At 50.6% G+C, this 16,227-nt stretch overlaps 3 protein-coding genes across 3 annotated transcripts in view; 2 read left to right on the plus strand and 1 right to left on the minus strand.

Annotated features, from left to right (window-relative positions):
• The window catches only part of LOC102387705 (sarcosine dehydrogenase, mitochondrial), a 71,875-nt gene extending 70,366 nt beyond the window's left edge, over window positions 1–1,509 (plus strand). Inside the window, exon 20 of the mRNA XM_014522801.2 lies at window positions 1,177–1,509. Coding sequence (XP_014378287.1) covers window positions 1,177–1,302 — 126 coding nt within the window. The 3' untranslated portion in view covers window positions 1,303–1,509. The remainder of the gene's footprint in view (window positions 1–1,176) is intronic.
• Window positions 1,510–10,417: 8,908 nt separating this feature from the next.
• DBH (dopamine beta-hydroxylase) overlaps window positions 10,418–16,227 on the minus strand; it is a 23,173-nt gene continuing 17,363 nt past the window's right edge. Inside the window, exons 11-12 of the mRNA XM_006029772.2 lie at window positions 15,630–15,789; window positions 10,418–11,741 (exon numbers count right to left, since the gene is read on the minus strand). Coding sequence (XP_006029834.1) covers window positions 11,607–11,741; window positions 15,630–15,789 — 295 coding nt within the window. The 3' untranslated portion in view covers window positions 10,418–11,606. The remainder of the gene's footprint in view (window positions 11,742–15,629; window positions 15,790–16,227) is intronic.
• FAM163B (family with sequence similarity 163 member B) overlaps window positions 11,759–16,227 on the plus strand; it is a 100,111-nt gene continuing 95,642 nt past the window's right edge. Inside the window, exon 1 of the mRNA XM_025211301.1 lies at window positions 11,759–12,219. The gene's annotated coding sequence lies outside the window, so the exon portion shown is untranslated. The remainder of the gene's footprint in view (window positions 12,220–16,227) is intronic.

The raw sequence follows: 16,227 nt of genomic DNA on the forward strand, positions 1-16,227 counted from the left end.
CCCCAAGCATCTCTCAGTCCATGTCCCAGATGAATTGCGGGTGCCAGCACACCCTGCCCATACTGGTGTTATGGGCTGCAGCACCAGAGGAGATGAGTGGGGAGGGAGATGAGTAGGGGAAAAGCAAACCAGAGGAGAGAGAGAGAGAGAAATCCCTGAAGATAAAATTCCAGCTGCTCCTGAATTATTGATGCCTACCAGGCCGTGGGGCTGTCTCTGCGCCCACCCCCACAGACAGCCATTTCTCTGCAGCATGGTCCATATTGTTAACTGTGCTGTGGGTGTCGTGGCTGGCAGGGCTAAAATACCACCAGATCAAAACCGTTTCTACCGCAGGAGGCCTGAGTCTTCTGGCTGGTCAGCACAGGGTTTTCAAATTGGCCAAATACTGCTCCCAAGCTGAAACAAAAGACAGAGCGTGCAAAACTCTCTTGTCACATCAGCTGGGGCCGGGCTGGGCGGGTGGCCTAGGTCTCGTGTTCGGGGCGGTCCAGCCACGGGGCAGACCACGTTCTGCCACCTGGTTTGTGCACGGCAGGTTATTCCCAGCATGCTGTCGGCAGCCACCCGCTGCTCAAGGGCTGACCTCGCTTTGACTCTCTCGCTGTTGCCTGGCTTTAAATTCAGTTTGCTGTAGATGCTGTACAAGAAATCACTAGGTTGGGTTTGTTTTCCACCCCCACCCAATTTTTCTAGCCGGTGCTTTTAAAATCGGTATTCCTTCCCTTTCTAAATTCCTTTGGGAGAGGAGCACCAGGCTCCACTAAAAGAAATCCTGCCTGTAGTCTTCTTGGGATGGCACGGGCAGGGCCATCTGCTCAGCCCTGGGAGAGGCCATTCAACAGGGCTCGTGGTCTGACCTCCAAGCTGGAAAGCAGGCATCAGTCGGGGGTCCCAGACTGAGCAACTCATCACACACAAGCGCCAACCAGCTGAGAGAGAGCAAAGGCTTTCGGATAGCATCGTCCTAGGCTGGAGGTGAGCCACCAACCCCATGGGAGAAAGGTGGCATATCCCAGCCCCTTGAGCCATGCCCGCAGTGTTCAGTAGCGAGGCTCTAAGCTGGCACAGCAGCATCCTCTGGCATGACTGTAAGACCCAGCTGCACTTAAGCTAGGAGGGAGAGAAACATGAATAGGGTCTTTTATCGATGCTGTTGCCTGGTTTCCTTTGCAGGTCTCCCTGGAGTATGTGAAGGGCGGTGACTACATGCTGGAGCGGATGGGAGTCACCTACCCTGCCAGAGCTCACACCAAATCTCCATTTGATCCAGAGAACAAGAGAGTGAAGGGGATATACTGAGAGACACCGAGCCAGCCCACGGGCAGAGAATGGACTAAAAGGCAGTGCTGGTGAAAGGGGGAGGGAGGGAGGGATAGTGATAGTGAACTGTCCAATATCCTGAAGGCTAAGTCTCTGAGCTGCAGGGATGGCTCAGTGGCCTGCTGAGGCCTCTGATAGACCAGGGACACATTTTTCCAGCCTAGAGTAAAGTTGCCAAAAAATGAATTCTTGTTGCAACCAAAATTACTCTCAAGTTTGGGTCAAAATCAGGGGAGGGGAGGGAGAGAAAATGAAATTGGGAGCCTTCTAAGTGTGTTTCTTCCGTACATCGCACTAAAGAAAACATTTCACCTTTTCCTTCCAAAGCATTGCTTTTTTTTCAGAATTGGTCTGACTTATTTTTCTCTTTTTTTAATGTTTGGGTTGACTCAGAATGATTCCCCCCCCCCCCCCCTTTTTTTTTTTTCCTCTGGAGTTTAAAAAAGAAAAAGACATTTTCATTTTGGGTCAACCAGCCTCAAATGAAATTTTTTCTTGGATGTTTCACCAATGAAAACCCCATGATTCAAACAGCGGCACCCTCCAGATCCCCTGGTTCTGTTCAACTGCATCATTGAGTCTGCAAACCCTGGAGAAAGCAGCATGATCTCTCTGGCTCTGTCCTGGTGATGTAGATGTTTCCGTTGTGTTATAAGCAATAAAGCTCTGGGGGTGCTGGGATACCTGATCCGTTGGGCACCCGCCAGCCTGCTTGCAGGTCCCCGGTGTGGAAGAAGAGTGGCAAACTCCCCTTGAACTAATTCCCTGGGGAAGGTTTTGCTTCTCTTCTGAAAGCCACCCTGCACTTTTTTCTGTAGCAGCTCCTCCAACCCTGAATGCCCCTTCCAGCTGCAGTGCCAGCATCTCCCAAATCAATTGCCGATGAGCCAAACTCCCATTCCCTGTGAAAAGCCAGGCTGCAAGGGCTTTGGTGGAGAAACCCTGCAGGGGTTATAGCTGGGAGGATCTGCTCCTTGGAACCCAGATCCAGGGCATGGCACAGACACAACTGCTGGGCAACGTGTGTGGGCATGGCCGGCTGTGGCCATCACATAGGCTTTTTCCTCGGGGAGCCTGCCGGCTGTGCAAACCTGCGTCTCTGCCCAACCACACACCTCTCCCTCCTTTTACACTCTTTTTGCACACTGCAAAGAGGGGCACAGAGCAGGTGTTATTGCTGCAATTACAGGAGCATGCAGAGGCCGCCTGGAAATGTGGAGAGAGCGAGAGCTAGTGCATCCTCAAGGGAACAAAGATACAAGGCTGACTTTGAAGCTGGGACTCTCCCACACGCTGCCCTGGGTGAATTTCCAGCAAGTCAGAGATGTGCCTCGCTTCAGCAGGTGAAAATATCCTGGTGCCAGCTAAGCTGACAGCTCCGGAGCCGAGTTACTTTGGTCTAAGGCACTCTCAGGCATCTGACAGAGAGATGGGCATTTCTTCCCCGGTTAGGCCAATGAGCAAGGACACCGCTCACATGGAAGGGCACTAAATGAGGGTAGCATGAACTCCACAGACACGGCCGCTTGTCCCTGGCAGAGCGGCCAGCTTTGATGTGTTGCTTACCATTCAACTTCACTGGACCATGCGGGTGTGCGGCTTATATCCATCGGGGCCATCTAGTGTCACTCTTTTCTGGACATGCTGTGAAACTGCATGCGACACCACTGTCGTTAGCGGAGAGCTTGGCAAAATGAATAATATCAGGGAAGTCTGCTAGAAATGTAGCTGATTGGGATTAGGAGACTTGTTTAAAGAGTCCATCAAGCCAACCATCCTACCTACTCACTGCTAATCACTGTAGTATCTTCAGGCCTCAATTCAGGAAAGACTGGAACTGGAATCCAGATCCTCAGAGGTATTTCAGTGCTTAACCCCACAAAAATCAATGGGATTTAGGCACCCAAATGTAGGAGACAGGCCCTGTGAACACCTTTCAGGATCTGTGCTTGTGCACTTAACATGCCTAAATTCCACGGATGCCATGGTTTGCACTCTCCTCTCTTTCCAGGGTCTGATTAATCCCATTCATTTCAATTGCTAGCATTGCCAGAATAGTCCAAAGTATTTGGACCGTTGATATCAGAGAGTAAAAAGCTTTCCCCTTGTCTGTGCAAGGAGGCTGGGTCTCCCACAGCATCCCTCGTGCATGCAGCAGGGTAGTTCAACTCGTACATGGGATTTGGTGCTGAAGCATGCCATTGCTATTGTTCCAACAGAGGAAAGCAGCCAAATGCTGGAAGAGGTATTTTCTTTGGTAGGTCTAGAGACAATTCATCCTTTACCCCCTTGGCAGGGACTAAAACAAGAATGGCCTTGCTTCACCTTCTTTAGTGATGGAGTCTGGAAGGGTAATGGGATTTTGCTAATACAGATGAACAATTACAGTCTCCCTGCCTGATCCAGGATCCTGATTATATAATAAAGGAAGCCGCACTGCATGGCAATACAGGCATGTAACCATAACCGGGGCTTTCACAGATCTGCAGCTGAGTTGAAATGCAAATGGCTGCACCAAGGATTCAATGCCCGATGGCATCCATTGACCTCCACAGGCTTTGGACTAGGCCTTTAATTTTTAACTTGAGACAGATTTGGGCGCCGATCTTGGATGGAAATGGCCTGGCTCTGGACCCCAATTTAACAGACCTCATCAAGAATTGGGGGAGGAGGAGAAGACTCGGCCATAAGGTCCAACATTTGGTCCAATGTGCTTTTCAGTGCGCTCCACGTCTAGGCAGTTCATCTAGCTCAGAGCAGGACAGTCCCAGAACAGTGCAGTGCCCCGCAGAGCTCAAACAGACTTCCGCTAATGGGAATCGTAGTTTCCTCTAGAGTCAACCCCAATGGCATCAATATCCTGAGCCAGGGCTGCATTTGGCCCACAGCCTCCAGCCGCTCTATCAGTCGCTCTGCTGACACATCCTTGGAGGTTGCCTTGAAGTCTCCTCTTTATTTCCCCAGTGGGTAACCGATGTGGTGACTCATCGAGGATCTAACCTCGGAGGTGACAGACAGCAGCAGCCGCAGCCTCCGAGAACGCAGGGCTTATTTTGGAGCGCTTTAGTACAGCTCTCTTTGTGCACGCACAGCAGGTGGAGCATTAATTGCTAAGGGGAAAGGTCGGCTGATTCCAGCCCGTTCTCCCTACCAGCTTCTCTCCCTTAAAGATCAACTTCATATGAGCAGAATCCCCATTTAGCACTGCGTGCTTTTCAGATGGGATAAATAATGCTCCTTGCAGATGCCTGCCACCTTCCAACAGTCGTCTCTGTGCTAGGGCAGAACCAATTAAACGTATGACAGCACCGTGTGCTCCCCGTGATCTATGAGCAAGAGCATTGCAGGGGCAAGGTGCCAGTCAGGCAGCTATGGAAAATGAAGTGCTGAGCTTGGCAATATACAGCCTATTGATTATGTGCTGCCTGCCTTCTGCGCAGAGACTCAAATGCTGCCCGAGCTGCATGTACTCTATAAACACGCTGCAGGAAATGCTAGCTCAGGAATCATGTTCCTTACTAAGCACTTACATGCAATTCCCCCTCTCCCTGACTTTGCTAAACATCATATTAGGGTTTGCAAAAGCATCTGTGGGCATTAGATACCAACCACCTCTCTCAATTTCTAGGGCAGCGGTGTAACTAGTCCCTTGGGTTCCTTTGAAACCCCCAACCTGCCTGTAAAAGTGATCCATGTTGCATTTCTGATCCAAACTCTGGCTTGACCAGGATGGCTGTGATCTTGTGGGCTGGGTGAGAGGAGTTCAGAGTCCTGGGTCCTTCTCCTGACTCTGCTGTGATTTTGGTAAGTCAGCCCTGGGACTATCCCCCGCCCGCCTTTCTCTTTGATTCAGTTTCCTCCGTCCTCAGTGGTATAATGATACCCACCAGCCTTTGTGAACACTTTGAGGCTCTCCACTGTAAAGTGCAATATAAACACAAGAGATCCTGATGGTGATACCTGTTGACTGGCCGTCTCCAGAACGGACCAGAGTCTTCTCCTGGAAGAGTCACTAGGATTGTGGACCTTCCTCCATCTGGCCCCACATCTTGCACTCCCCATGGTGCAGTCGACTCCAAGCTGAGACGTGATTTGCTCTTCTAGCTCTTTAGAGTTGTTGCAAATGGGAAAAATAAAGTGGTCAGGATCTGATCACATGTTTCCAACACCTTGAGGCTAAAGTTGGGTTGGCCTGAAAGTCAGTGAGACTCCAGTCTGCTCGTAGGGGAGGAAGGCAGCCCAGCTGCTCTCACTGCAGGAGAGGGAAAAGTCTCCTTTTAATCGTGGGCTTGTCAGAGACCTTCACCGTCATCCCTCTGGGGAGAGGATGTTCCCTGAGGGTGGGAAGAGGGAGGAAGTGCCTTCTCCCTTGGCGATGTTGCACAACCTTAAGTAAGCCAGGTTGGCAGCAATAAGAGTGAATGTGCCTTTAACACGACCTCACATTGCTCCTCGTCGCCTCACTAAGATGGATGCACCAGGAGCCTAATGAATCACCAAGGGCCAGCTCACCCTGCGAGGAAGACCTTCTCTTTGCCTAGCCTGGATTGTGACAGAGAGAGGGTGGTTGGCCTCGTTTGATGCCTTCATTAAATCATCTCCTGTTCACTAAGCTGACGGCTCATAGAAATACATTGTGAAGCCCAAAAGGGACGTTGTGTGTTTGAGGTGCAGTTCACAGCATGATTAATGGGGTCTTCACACAGCATCAGAGGTGCCGTTTCCGATCTGATGCCAGATTCCCCCAGCCAGGTGTTGTCCAGGTTGGGGAGTCCAAGGCGTGTCCATCCAGATGTGATGCTAGACCCAGCCATGCCCTTGGGCGCTCTTTAGATACAGAAACGGGAGTGATGTATCCACACTTGCTTGATGGACCAACTATAGGCTTGGGCCAAACTTTGTCCTGTTTTGATATCCTGTCTAATACAGGCAAGGGCTGAGCATCGACGGGGGAAGGAACCAACCCACAGTGACAAGAGGCTAGGAATGGTCTCTTCGACCCTCAAATTATGCAGCCAGCTCAAGGTCGTGCTGCTTTCCCTCTCTCTAATGACAGCTGTACCAGCCCACTCTCAACTTGCCTTTGCAGCCCTCCTGGGCCTGTGAGCAGCCATGAAGCAAAGCAATACCATCCCCTCCCGAAGGCAGTGATATCACAGCGAGGGCAAGGAGACGGACGCCAAAGCAAGGATGGGCCACTACTGGGGTGCTGGTCCTGTCAACCCAGTGCCACTCCCTTGCTTTGGGCAGCCCCTGCCAGCTGCTCACAGTAGAAATCCCCTCTGCTTCTTGCTTCTTTCTAAATAACCGAGAATTAAGGGGTTGAAAAACATTATTTCCTTTGCAGCACATGTAACCCTTCAAACTACCAACAAACCTTCTGCAGAGGCTGGGCGATTAGACTGCACACTTAGGTGGTTGCAAGGGCAATTGTTCTGCAGCCTGGGGGGGGTTATTATTATTTTCAAAGCACAAGTGTTGTTCCGAGGGAGTTTTTATCACTGTTTTTCTTATTCACGTGATGGCAGGCTGACCTAAATTTCCCACCAATTGATCGGATCAAAATAATCTTCCAGCCTCCTTTCAGCCGGCAGGTGCATTTCACGTCAAAAGAAAACCATTTCTAAGCAAGTCATTAGCTTCGAGTGACTTGAGGGAGATGCAAGCAAGGCAGCAAGCAAACAAAGCAAAGCTGCGTGCTTGCCCTGTGCTGTCTCATGTCATGTTTGCTTTCCAGGCAGCTGGCAGCTTGGCAGACCCGGGCACCAGCTCATGGAAGTGAGCACGCGGGTCTTAGCACTTAACGGGCATTTGTCCTCATCGCTCAGTGGTTATCCCTCTTTAGCGCAAAGGGAGAGTGCTCCGGGGAGCTCTGCGGTCGGGTCCACGCAGCTCTGCAGGCTGCAGTTTAGTTGCATTGAAGAGCTAATGGGTTGGGGGGGGGAATTGTATGGGGTTTGTTCATGCTCAGGCTGGAAAGGACTTTCATCATGTTTGTACAGCCCCTAGGACAAGGAGGTTCTGGTCTCAGTTGGGATCCTTAGGGGCTAAGTAACAACCAAGCTCCTTGCATTTTGCTGGACTACTTAGTTTTACTTTCTCTTTTCATGTGAGTGGGATAGTTTAGGCACCAATGATGCTGCATTAAGCTGGGGGCTGGGACTAGATGAATTCTTGGGGTTCCTTCAAACCCTACTGCTCTATGATGCTGTGCCCTTGGCACCAAAGTTGCAAATTTGGGTTCCTGGCACCCTAGGGGAATGTGCAAATCCTAAATCCGTCGTCTTTCTTAACATGAAATCCAGATCATTTTCTATTAATTAGATCATTTTCTATTCATTTTCTATTCATTAGCTTGTTCCAGGCTACAAATACGCCCGCTAAACAAATACACAGCAATCAGCAGACTTGGTCATCACAGTGCTTCTTCCTGGCATTAAAATCTATGAAAATGTGGAATATTATGTGGAATAAGCTCCCTCCAGAGGTGGTGCAGTCACCTATCCTGGAGGTTTTCAAGAGGGGGCTGGACAGTCACCTCCCTTGGGTCAGTTGACCCCAGTTGTCTTCCTGCCTGGTGCGGCGGGCTAGGCCCGATGACCTGCGAGGTCCCTTCCAGTTCCTAACAATCTATGAATCTATGAAAATTATTTAACAGCATTTTTTTAAATGAAGCTGGAGATAGAAGAGAGACTAAAGAGCGTGTGTCGTTGGCCATGCCAAGGAGGACCTGTGCACAGGCTAAGATAATGAGGCTTTATCCTCCAGGAAAAAGCCTAGAGCGTTCAACATCTGAAACGCTGTCAAACATTTATGTGCACCGTGAGAAATTCCTCCAGACTAATGGGATTCTTCTAGGCCAAATGAGATACTCACCTCCTTTGAAAGAGGACAGTCAGGCAGAGCTGCTCTTGGGAAAGCCCAGCCAACCTCTGCCAGCTACTTCTGACCTGCTTTGCAAGATGGTGTGTCTTAAAGAAACCTTTCATACTCAGAGCAAGGAGATTTCGTTGGAGCAAACTTACTGAAGGTCAGTGTGAGGCTACTTCTCTGCAAGTTAAACCCATCTGGAGACTTTGTGGGGATATGTTTAGAGCTGAGTGGGAGGCAAATTTTCTGTTTCATGGGAAATTCTGCACTTTCCGTTCCAAAACAAAATTAAAATAATTTAAAAAAACCCTATGGAACAAATTAAAAACAAAAACAAAAACATTTTGGGTCACGCAAAAAGGTTTCCACAGCAAATCCCATTTTTACCTTTTTTATCAGTTACATCAAGCAAGAGAAAAGACATGCAAAGTCATTTCAAAACTAGTAACATTTTGTGCCAGAAAGGCCATTTTGACCTTACTGGGATGCTGTGCTTGAGCTGGTTCCCTATCATTAAAATCTGCAGCTTTCTGTGAAGCTTTTTGGTTTCAAGGGGACTGCATTTGCCAAAGAAAAAAGCTGCCACTGGGCAATTTCAACCATGGCATGTCTAGGATAGAGACACCCTTTGTATAGGTGGGTCTCGAGATGCAACATCCGTCCTCGCGATGTATTCACATATGTCACTAATTGAAATCAGCCGCCCGCTGCAAAAAGGATCATCGTGCCAAGTGGTCTTGCCACGTGGCCTCTATTGCTCTGATCCCACCCAGGGCCTTGCTAGGTGGATTGTGTCAATACTTCAATCGGATGCCGTATGCCAGCCCTGAATCTGTGAAGTAAGGGAAAATCTGAATCCAGACAGGAGCGTCCTACTGAAAGGGGGCTCAATTTTCTGTGCATGTTCATGGGGTTTCACGGAAGTCCTTCCCAGACTAAAGGAGGGGGAAGGAGCTTGGTGGTAGGTAGTAGAATAGCCACGTCCCCCTTAGACTAGTTATTGTGATGTGCCGGGGCCCCGTGGTTGTGTTGCTCGGTTGTTAAGCAGCCTAGTGGCTTGGGTGGCACCTGTTATAATTGTTATTATCATTTAAAACACAGCTACAGCTGTGTCTCGGCGAGGGCCGGTAGGCTGGGAAGTGTCCAGAATAGAGGTTGCACTAGGTTGACCAGGAAAAGATCACATCCACGAGGCTTCTGGGGCATAGCAAAGGCTCTTTGACTGCACCCATTCAGGGTGTGCACAGATGTGCTAGGCGGCAGCTGGAAAAGGCCTCTAAGAAGATCGTGATGCCTTCTCCCCCACTGCCTAAGGAAGCAGCTTTGCTCCTTGCCCGGTGGCTGAGCGAGAGTCAGTCCCTGCAGCTCAGACAATACGAGCTGGCAGCATGGCTTGTTCCTGATGCTGTTTGCCGTGTCCCAGATGTCATGCCCGGGAGCTCATCCGCGAGCCCTGTGATGGGAGCAGGGACTTGCCAGGCCCCGGGGAACCTGCCGACATGCTGGCAGGGGTGGGAGGAATCCGTTTTGTTGCAGGCAGGCCTGGGTGGGGGTGGAAATAGGCTCAAAGGCATTTGGGGGGAAAGATGCCCCTTCCCCATGAGCCTGTCCTCAGTGTGGGATAAAACTAGACGTCAGCAATGGCAGGCAGGAGCAGGATAAAATCTCTTGGGGGCAGGATTTTGGCAGGGCAGGGTGGGAGCTGGATTGTGCCCAGCAGCTGGGGAGAGGAGCAGGCCAAAGCTTTTCCATTGACTTATAGACACAGCCTGATGACCAGGTTGGGGCAAGGGGGAGGAAGATGAAAAGAAAAAGAGGCATTTAGCCCAGCTCCTTCCAGCACCGGAGCTGCTCCCTTACCCACTGCTGCCCCAGCCTTGCTCCACTCACCGGGACGGAAAGAGGGGCTCCGTCCTGGGCACCCACGCGGACTGCCCTCGCACAGCTTTAAAACAGGGCTGGCCTTTAACTGGCCTGGGGGGCAGAGAGCCTACACATAGGGATGCCTGCCTATGTGTGAATTTGGGAGTATCTGAAGTCCCAGGGTGAGTCGGGGATGAAGGATGCTCGCCAGCTGTAGCGCCCTGCATGGTGTTTAGAGAACGATTGCATTCGGTCTGCTCAGCTGATTTGGTTTTTGGAATGATTGAGTTCTGCTCAATCAATATGATTTGGCTGATTTGGCCTGGAGCACAAAATGTATTATATATTAAAAAAAGAGAGAGACAGCCTGAGGGAACCAGAAAAATCCTGAACTCTGATCCTGCTCGGCAAACCTCTCCATGCCTCGGTTTCCCTCTCAGGAAAGTGCTGTATGTTTGCACGTACAATGTGCCCTGGAGTAAAATGCACACTTTGTGTGTTGAAAGGCAGAACAAAGGAAAAAATGAGCTTTCCTTGCAGTAAGTAACTGAGTAGCAGCAGCTAGAGGCTGAGCCTACTCCTTGCCTTGCTTCCTATGGATTGTGGGCAGATTTTACTTTCCCTTTTGCCCCAGAAGTGGCAGAAACTGCTTTTACCGTATTTTTTCCATAGAATTACACCAGTTTCCAGCAGGTGATTCTTGGGGAAAGGCGCGTGTTGTATGTGAGGAAATAGGATTGCAGTGGCCGACAGCTCCCGACAGGTGCGCAGCGGGGCTTGTTCATGGCTGCACAGCACAGGAGAAATCTTCCGCGATATTACTCTGGGGGTGGAAGCCTGCGTTACTCAGAGCATTGCTATTAATACGCTAATAATAGCACTTTTCATCTCCCAGGCACTTTCTGAGCTGTAACCAATTAGCCTGAACAGCCCCCTGCGTGGCAGGTGTCAGGGTATTGATTATCTTCACTTTGCAGACAGGGAGCTGAGGCAGTGTGGGGACATGCTACAGGCCCCGCACTGAGACAGAGCCAACACTGGGATTAGACCCCAACCTTTCCCAGCTCCCAGCCAAACCCTCAGTGCCATGGGCAGCACGTGTGGAATTGGGATTGCTTGTTCTTCAGCATCTATAACACGGGGGGCAGCTCTGTCCAGCCGGGTGCTGGGAGCTCGGACACTGCAGCACATGCCTGCTGACCCATCCGTGAGATTGAATTCTCACCCATCATGCTGTGAGCAATGCCTGGCCCCTGCCCCACCGCCAATCCCTCCTAGGAACAGTCAGTGAGATCTGGCCTGTGTGTTTGTGCAGAGAGGAGTCCTTTATATTCTCTCTACCCTCTTCCCACCCCATGCAGGGTAAAAGCAGCTCTTGAGTAGACCCTCGTATCAGGAAGCTTATAAATCCCTAAGGCAACCCCTCCAGCCTGCTCCCACCCTCTCCATTGCAGCGTTGCAAAAGCTTGAACCAAAATCAAAAGCGCCCCAGTGTGTCCAAAAGTGTCTCGTGGCATCGTGCATCGTGGCAGGGGAAGCCAGATGTCCCTTCAGTCTGCCTTGGTCTTGCCCAGGTTGATAAGCACGGCGGGTGGAGGCGGAGGTGCTGGTGGAGGGGGGCAATGTGGGGTGGGTGCTGGCAGCATCTTGGCGATCTGTGGAAGAGGCTGCTTCTCCCATTCGCCCTGCAGAGAGAGGGAGATGTCAGTGAGAACAAGAAGGGATAGAGGCCTGGGTGGGACCCTGTCGTACCACATGGGGCTCCAAGGACCAGCCTGCTCCCGGGTGCAGGCTGGTGGAGCTCAGGTGTTTGCTAGTCTCTCTGTCTCTTGTTTTTTATGCCCCCTCTCATTTTCCACAGCACATGGAAGCAGCAGGTTGCAGACACTCGGGACCATCAACCTCAGTGGAGTGCAATGAAAAGCCTGGTACAAACACAGAACAAATAGGTCCCTGTCCCAAACACCCTGTCAGCTATGTTGAAAACTACCCAGGGAGATCATACTGGTCAGCATGATCACACCACATCAGCAGTCTAATGTTGGTCAAGCTGTTTTTTTAAGCATCAGGACAAAGTGGGGTTTGAAGGGGAACAACCATGTCATTTTGGAGCTGTTTTCAGGAAGCTCCTACCACCTGTGAAGCACGGGAGAAAGCACAAAGGTATTTGCTTGGAAGTACAAGACAGGCAGGATGGAGGTGGGCACCATAGGTCACTTAGAGGCAGGAGAATCACCTCCTGGTACTGAATGGGACATTAGAGGTAGAGAGGGGCCGTGAAGGGGAATTGCTGGTGGGACACAGAGAGAGGGTGACATGGTCAAAGCGAAGGGTTAGGGAAGTGATCTTCGCTGTAATGTTCTGAATAGCTGTGAGACGGGCAAGCCTGCCTTCGTGAGGGCCGCAGCCAGGGAGAAGGATGCTGGATTATTTGAGACACCAGGGCCATTTATAGACATGCTCCAGGTGGGGAGGGAGGCTCTTTAATTAGTGCAACTCCAAGAGCCGCTGTGATGAAAGCACCTGGACCGTCACTTGTATCAGCGTCCCCGGGAGCGCTTTAACTAAAGCTCATCAGACGAGCTGTAGTGAAAGCGTCCCCGCCGCCATTTTTTGAGCGCGGGGACGCTGATCCACATGACGCTGGAGTCTGCTGGAGCGTGGTAATTACCGTGCTCCAACAGACTCAATTAATTGAATCTGTAACTTTAATGACCAATGCTGCCCATCGTTTGTTCCTAATGACCATGATGACTGAGGCTGCCTCCTACAATTCTGGCCTCACAGCAGAAGGAGCACAGTTTAAACGCAAGGCGAAAGGTCGTATGTCTTGTTTGAATGCTTTAAATAGCCAGGGGTGGGCTCTGCAGTCTGGTTGAAAAGCAGGATGGCATTGCCAGAGCCTAAGTAACCCAGGACTTCGGTGCTCGTGGTGGTGAGAGTCTGTGACAGCAGTGGCTGGAGTCAAGCGCCCCACACCCAGCTGTCCCAGTGCACCTCACTCCAGACCTGCAGGGCCCTGGAGTTAAATGCAGGGACTCATCCCTCTCTGCCCCTCACCCTGGCCTGTAGCACCCTTGCTACGTTCTTCTACATGCAACCCATCTCTGCCGTTGAACTTCACGCCTGGCCTGTAGTACGGCTGTCATTCCAGTCTAGGACCTCGCTCAGGTCTCTGTGTCTTGTATCTGACTGGCACGGACATCTGCTGTTCCAGTTCCAGACATCCTTACATCTCTGCTAACACGCTTCAAAGCTTATGGGTAACACCCTCTGCGCTTGAGTGTATTTTTAAGGTATAACAAGGGCATCTAGAGCATATGGAGAGTTGTTCTTTTTGGTGTGCATGTGTATAAATCTAAATAAATACACTGACTAAACTATTCCAGCCCGAAGTCTCAACAGGCTCTTGCAGAGGTGGATGCCAAAGTGCCCTTTCTTTCATTACGCACAGGTGTTACCTTGAAACACCCTCCGAGCGAGACAAGGATTTTCATTTTACCAAATAATTAAAAGCACAAAGCTCCTCCAGCAAATCGCATATGAGTGGGGATCACTGGCCTGCAGAAAGGCACGAGGCTAATTAGAAGCTCTCTAGACGGAAGTACTGTAGCAGACAGGAGGTGTTTTAAAATCCCACTCAGGTTTGAAAAGCAAACCGAGCGGGAAGACCACAGCCTGCTTTTTCTTTCTTTATTTGCTTGTAGCCTCCAGATGACCGACTTGGTGTCGATGCCGGCTGCATGCTCATTCCCCCATTCTTTCTGAGCGACCGCCATGCAAACCTATTGAATCGAGACGACTGCAAAGAAGGCAGTAACCGCCCGCCCTGCAGACAGGTGGCACAAGGCCTATGCTCCAGTGAAGTCTTTGAAATAGGATTTAACTGGCATACAGCCAGCATGCAGAATTCAGCCCAGTGAGTTAAAATGTACCCTAACATCTCCAGGGTAGGTTTGTATGGCAGAAGCTAAAGGTCTTCTCTTTAGCAAGGTCACATTTCACAGGGGGAGTTTCGTGGTAAGTGTTATCATATTTTTCAGTGCCTTTTCTGTCTTTCCCTCCACTTCTCCACATTACACACCTCCTCCAAAAGACAATTATTTTAAGTTCTCCTGCACTTGCAAAAATGCTGTCCAAGGGTGAGGGTAAGATGAGACCTACCTGATCTCAACCTGCAACAACTTTATCCCGACTTCAGATCTTTTCCCTTCAAAGATCTCCGCGCGCTGTCTCATCCTCTGTTCCCTTTATCCCCATCCTACTGAGATCGCTCAGACTCTTACAAGGGATTTCTTGGGATCCAGTGTGATTTTTGCAAACTCCTGAATTATAGCTCTTTATTTCCAATTGCTACTGGAGGAACTTCGGTCTTGAAGGCCAGGTCTGTTCTGAAAAGTGGCCCTAGCAATTGCCCCATGCAACTATGTTGAATCTCTTTACACCTTCCTAGGGTTTCTTTTTTTTTCCCCCCTGACAGTGCTCGTTAGTGTGGTGTGTTTTTCTAAATGCCAGTGCTGCAGATTCATCCTGGGCATCTCCCTAGTGCAATTGCTGTATAGTGCAGTGTAGTGTCAGTGTTGCTGAGCTAGCTTCAAATCAGCTAGCGTGCAGGTGGGTAGCGGTGTAGTCACAACAGCATAGAGCTCAGCGTGGGGGTCATTGCCCCAGGATTTCCTCTGCTCTGCGCACAGGTTTTGCAGCCACATTGAGCTCCACATTAATGTGGTTACCCTGTGGGAAGCTAGCTTTGGCATGGGGATACTCTGCAGTCACAGAAGGGACTACAGTGTAGACCTACCCTGCAAACATACCTGCATATCCTCTCTGGGGAGCCTGGGACCACAGCTGAGAAGCCAGCAAGCACTGCCCTGCATGCACTCAGCGGTTAAGCATTGTAGAGGTGTGCATGGCCCAGCATCTCTGCCAGGGACACGCACTCAGGACCCTTTCAAACTCTCTGCACTGCCTAATCCCTCGGTCTGGGCATGTCAGAGTGGGAGTGAATGGGTGAGGACTCATCCTCAGTGGCTATTCGAACCCTGCAGGGATATGGTATAGACACAGCCCTACTATCAACCCATGTCCTTTCCTTCTTGGGGAACAGCAACAAGAATCCAAATGATGCCAGGTGTGCACTGCCCACCACCTCGAGTTGCTTTGCCAGGTGTGCACTGCCCATCATCTCGAGTTGCTTTGCCAGGTGTGCACTGCCCACCACCTCGAGTTGCTTTGCCAGGTGTGCACTGCCCATCATCTCGAGTTGCTTTGCCAGGTGTGCACTGCCCATCATCTTGAGTTGCTTTGCACCTGCTTCCCTGCTGGGAACTCAGTAAGGTAGTCTCTCGAAGAGGCATCGGAGAGAACTGCCTCTATCTCCCACTCCCAGACCTGGCCTGGCCTTGGCGTGCTGAGCGGAGAACCAAGCAGGAAACCCCTTTGCTATCACCATGGTCGGTGGCTGCAGCTCTGCTGGAGATGTGCAGGGAGCAGGTCTGTTTTGCAAAGTCCCGTTTCACAGGGGGTGGTTTCTCAGTAAGTCTTACCGTATTTTTCAGAAGTTTCCTACCTACCGGGAAGCGGACGGCGGAGGATTTATTGCAGTGCATGGAGATCGGAGCAAAGCCATAGAGGGATTTCAGGACATCTCTGTTGAACACGTTCCATGGGACAGAAGCAAACTGCTGCGTGACCGAGGTCTGTGGGCACATGCAGATCTCCTCGTCATTGAACCTAATACAAGAGAAATGTCAGGCAGGGAACTGGAACAGAGCCGGGCTGACTTCTTTTCTCCTTTTCCTGAAAGGAGCCGCTCAGGACTTGCATGGTTTGGACGGGGATGGTCCTGCCTCAGGCAGCAGGGTGGACTAGAGGTGACCTCCAGAGGTCCCTTCCAGCCCTCTATGATTCTGTGATTCAGCACACTGAAATCAGGGTCTCTCATAGCAAAGCCTTGGAGCTTGGGCTTTCATTATATTTGTGCATTATATACCATGCATATGACCCTGCTCAGCCACTACCATGACGAGGGCTATGTAAGCAGGTGGACAGAGAGATGATTGATAGAAATAACAATGAGGTGTGACCCAGCTCATTCAGTAACTCTGATGAGATGAGGCCACGCTTGGACAAGCACAGCTATTTCTTGTCTAATGTGCTCTATCCTGCTGA

This window comes from Alligator sinensis, unplaced genomic scaffold (assembly GCF_000455745.1).
Source record: "Alligator sinensis unplaced genomic scaffold, ASM45574v1 scaffold829_1, whole genome shotgun sequence".
In the NCBI taxonomy this organism is placed as follows: Eukaryota; Metazoa; Chordata; order Crocodylia; family Alligatoridae; genus Alligator; species Alligator sinensis.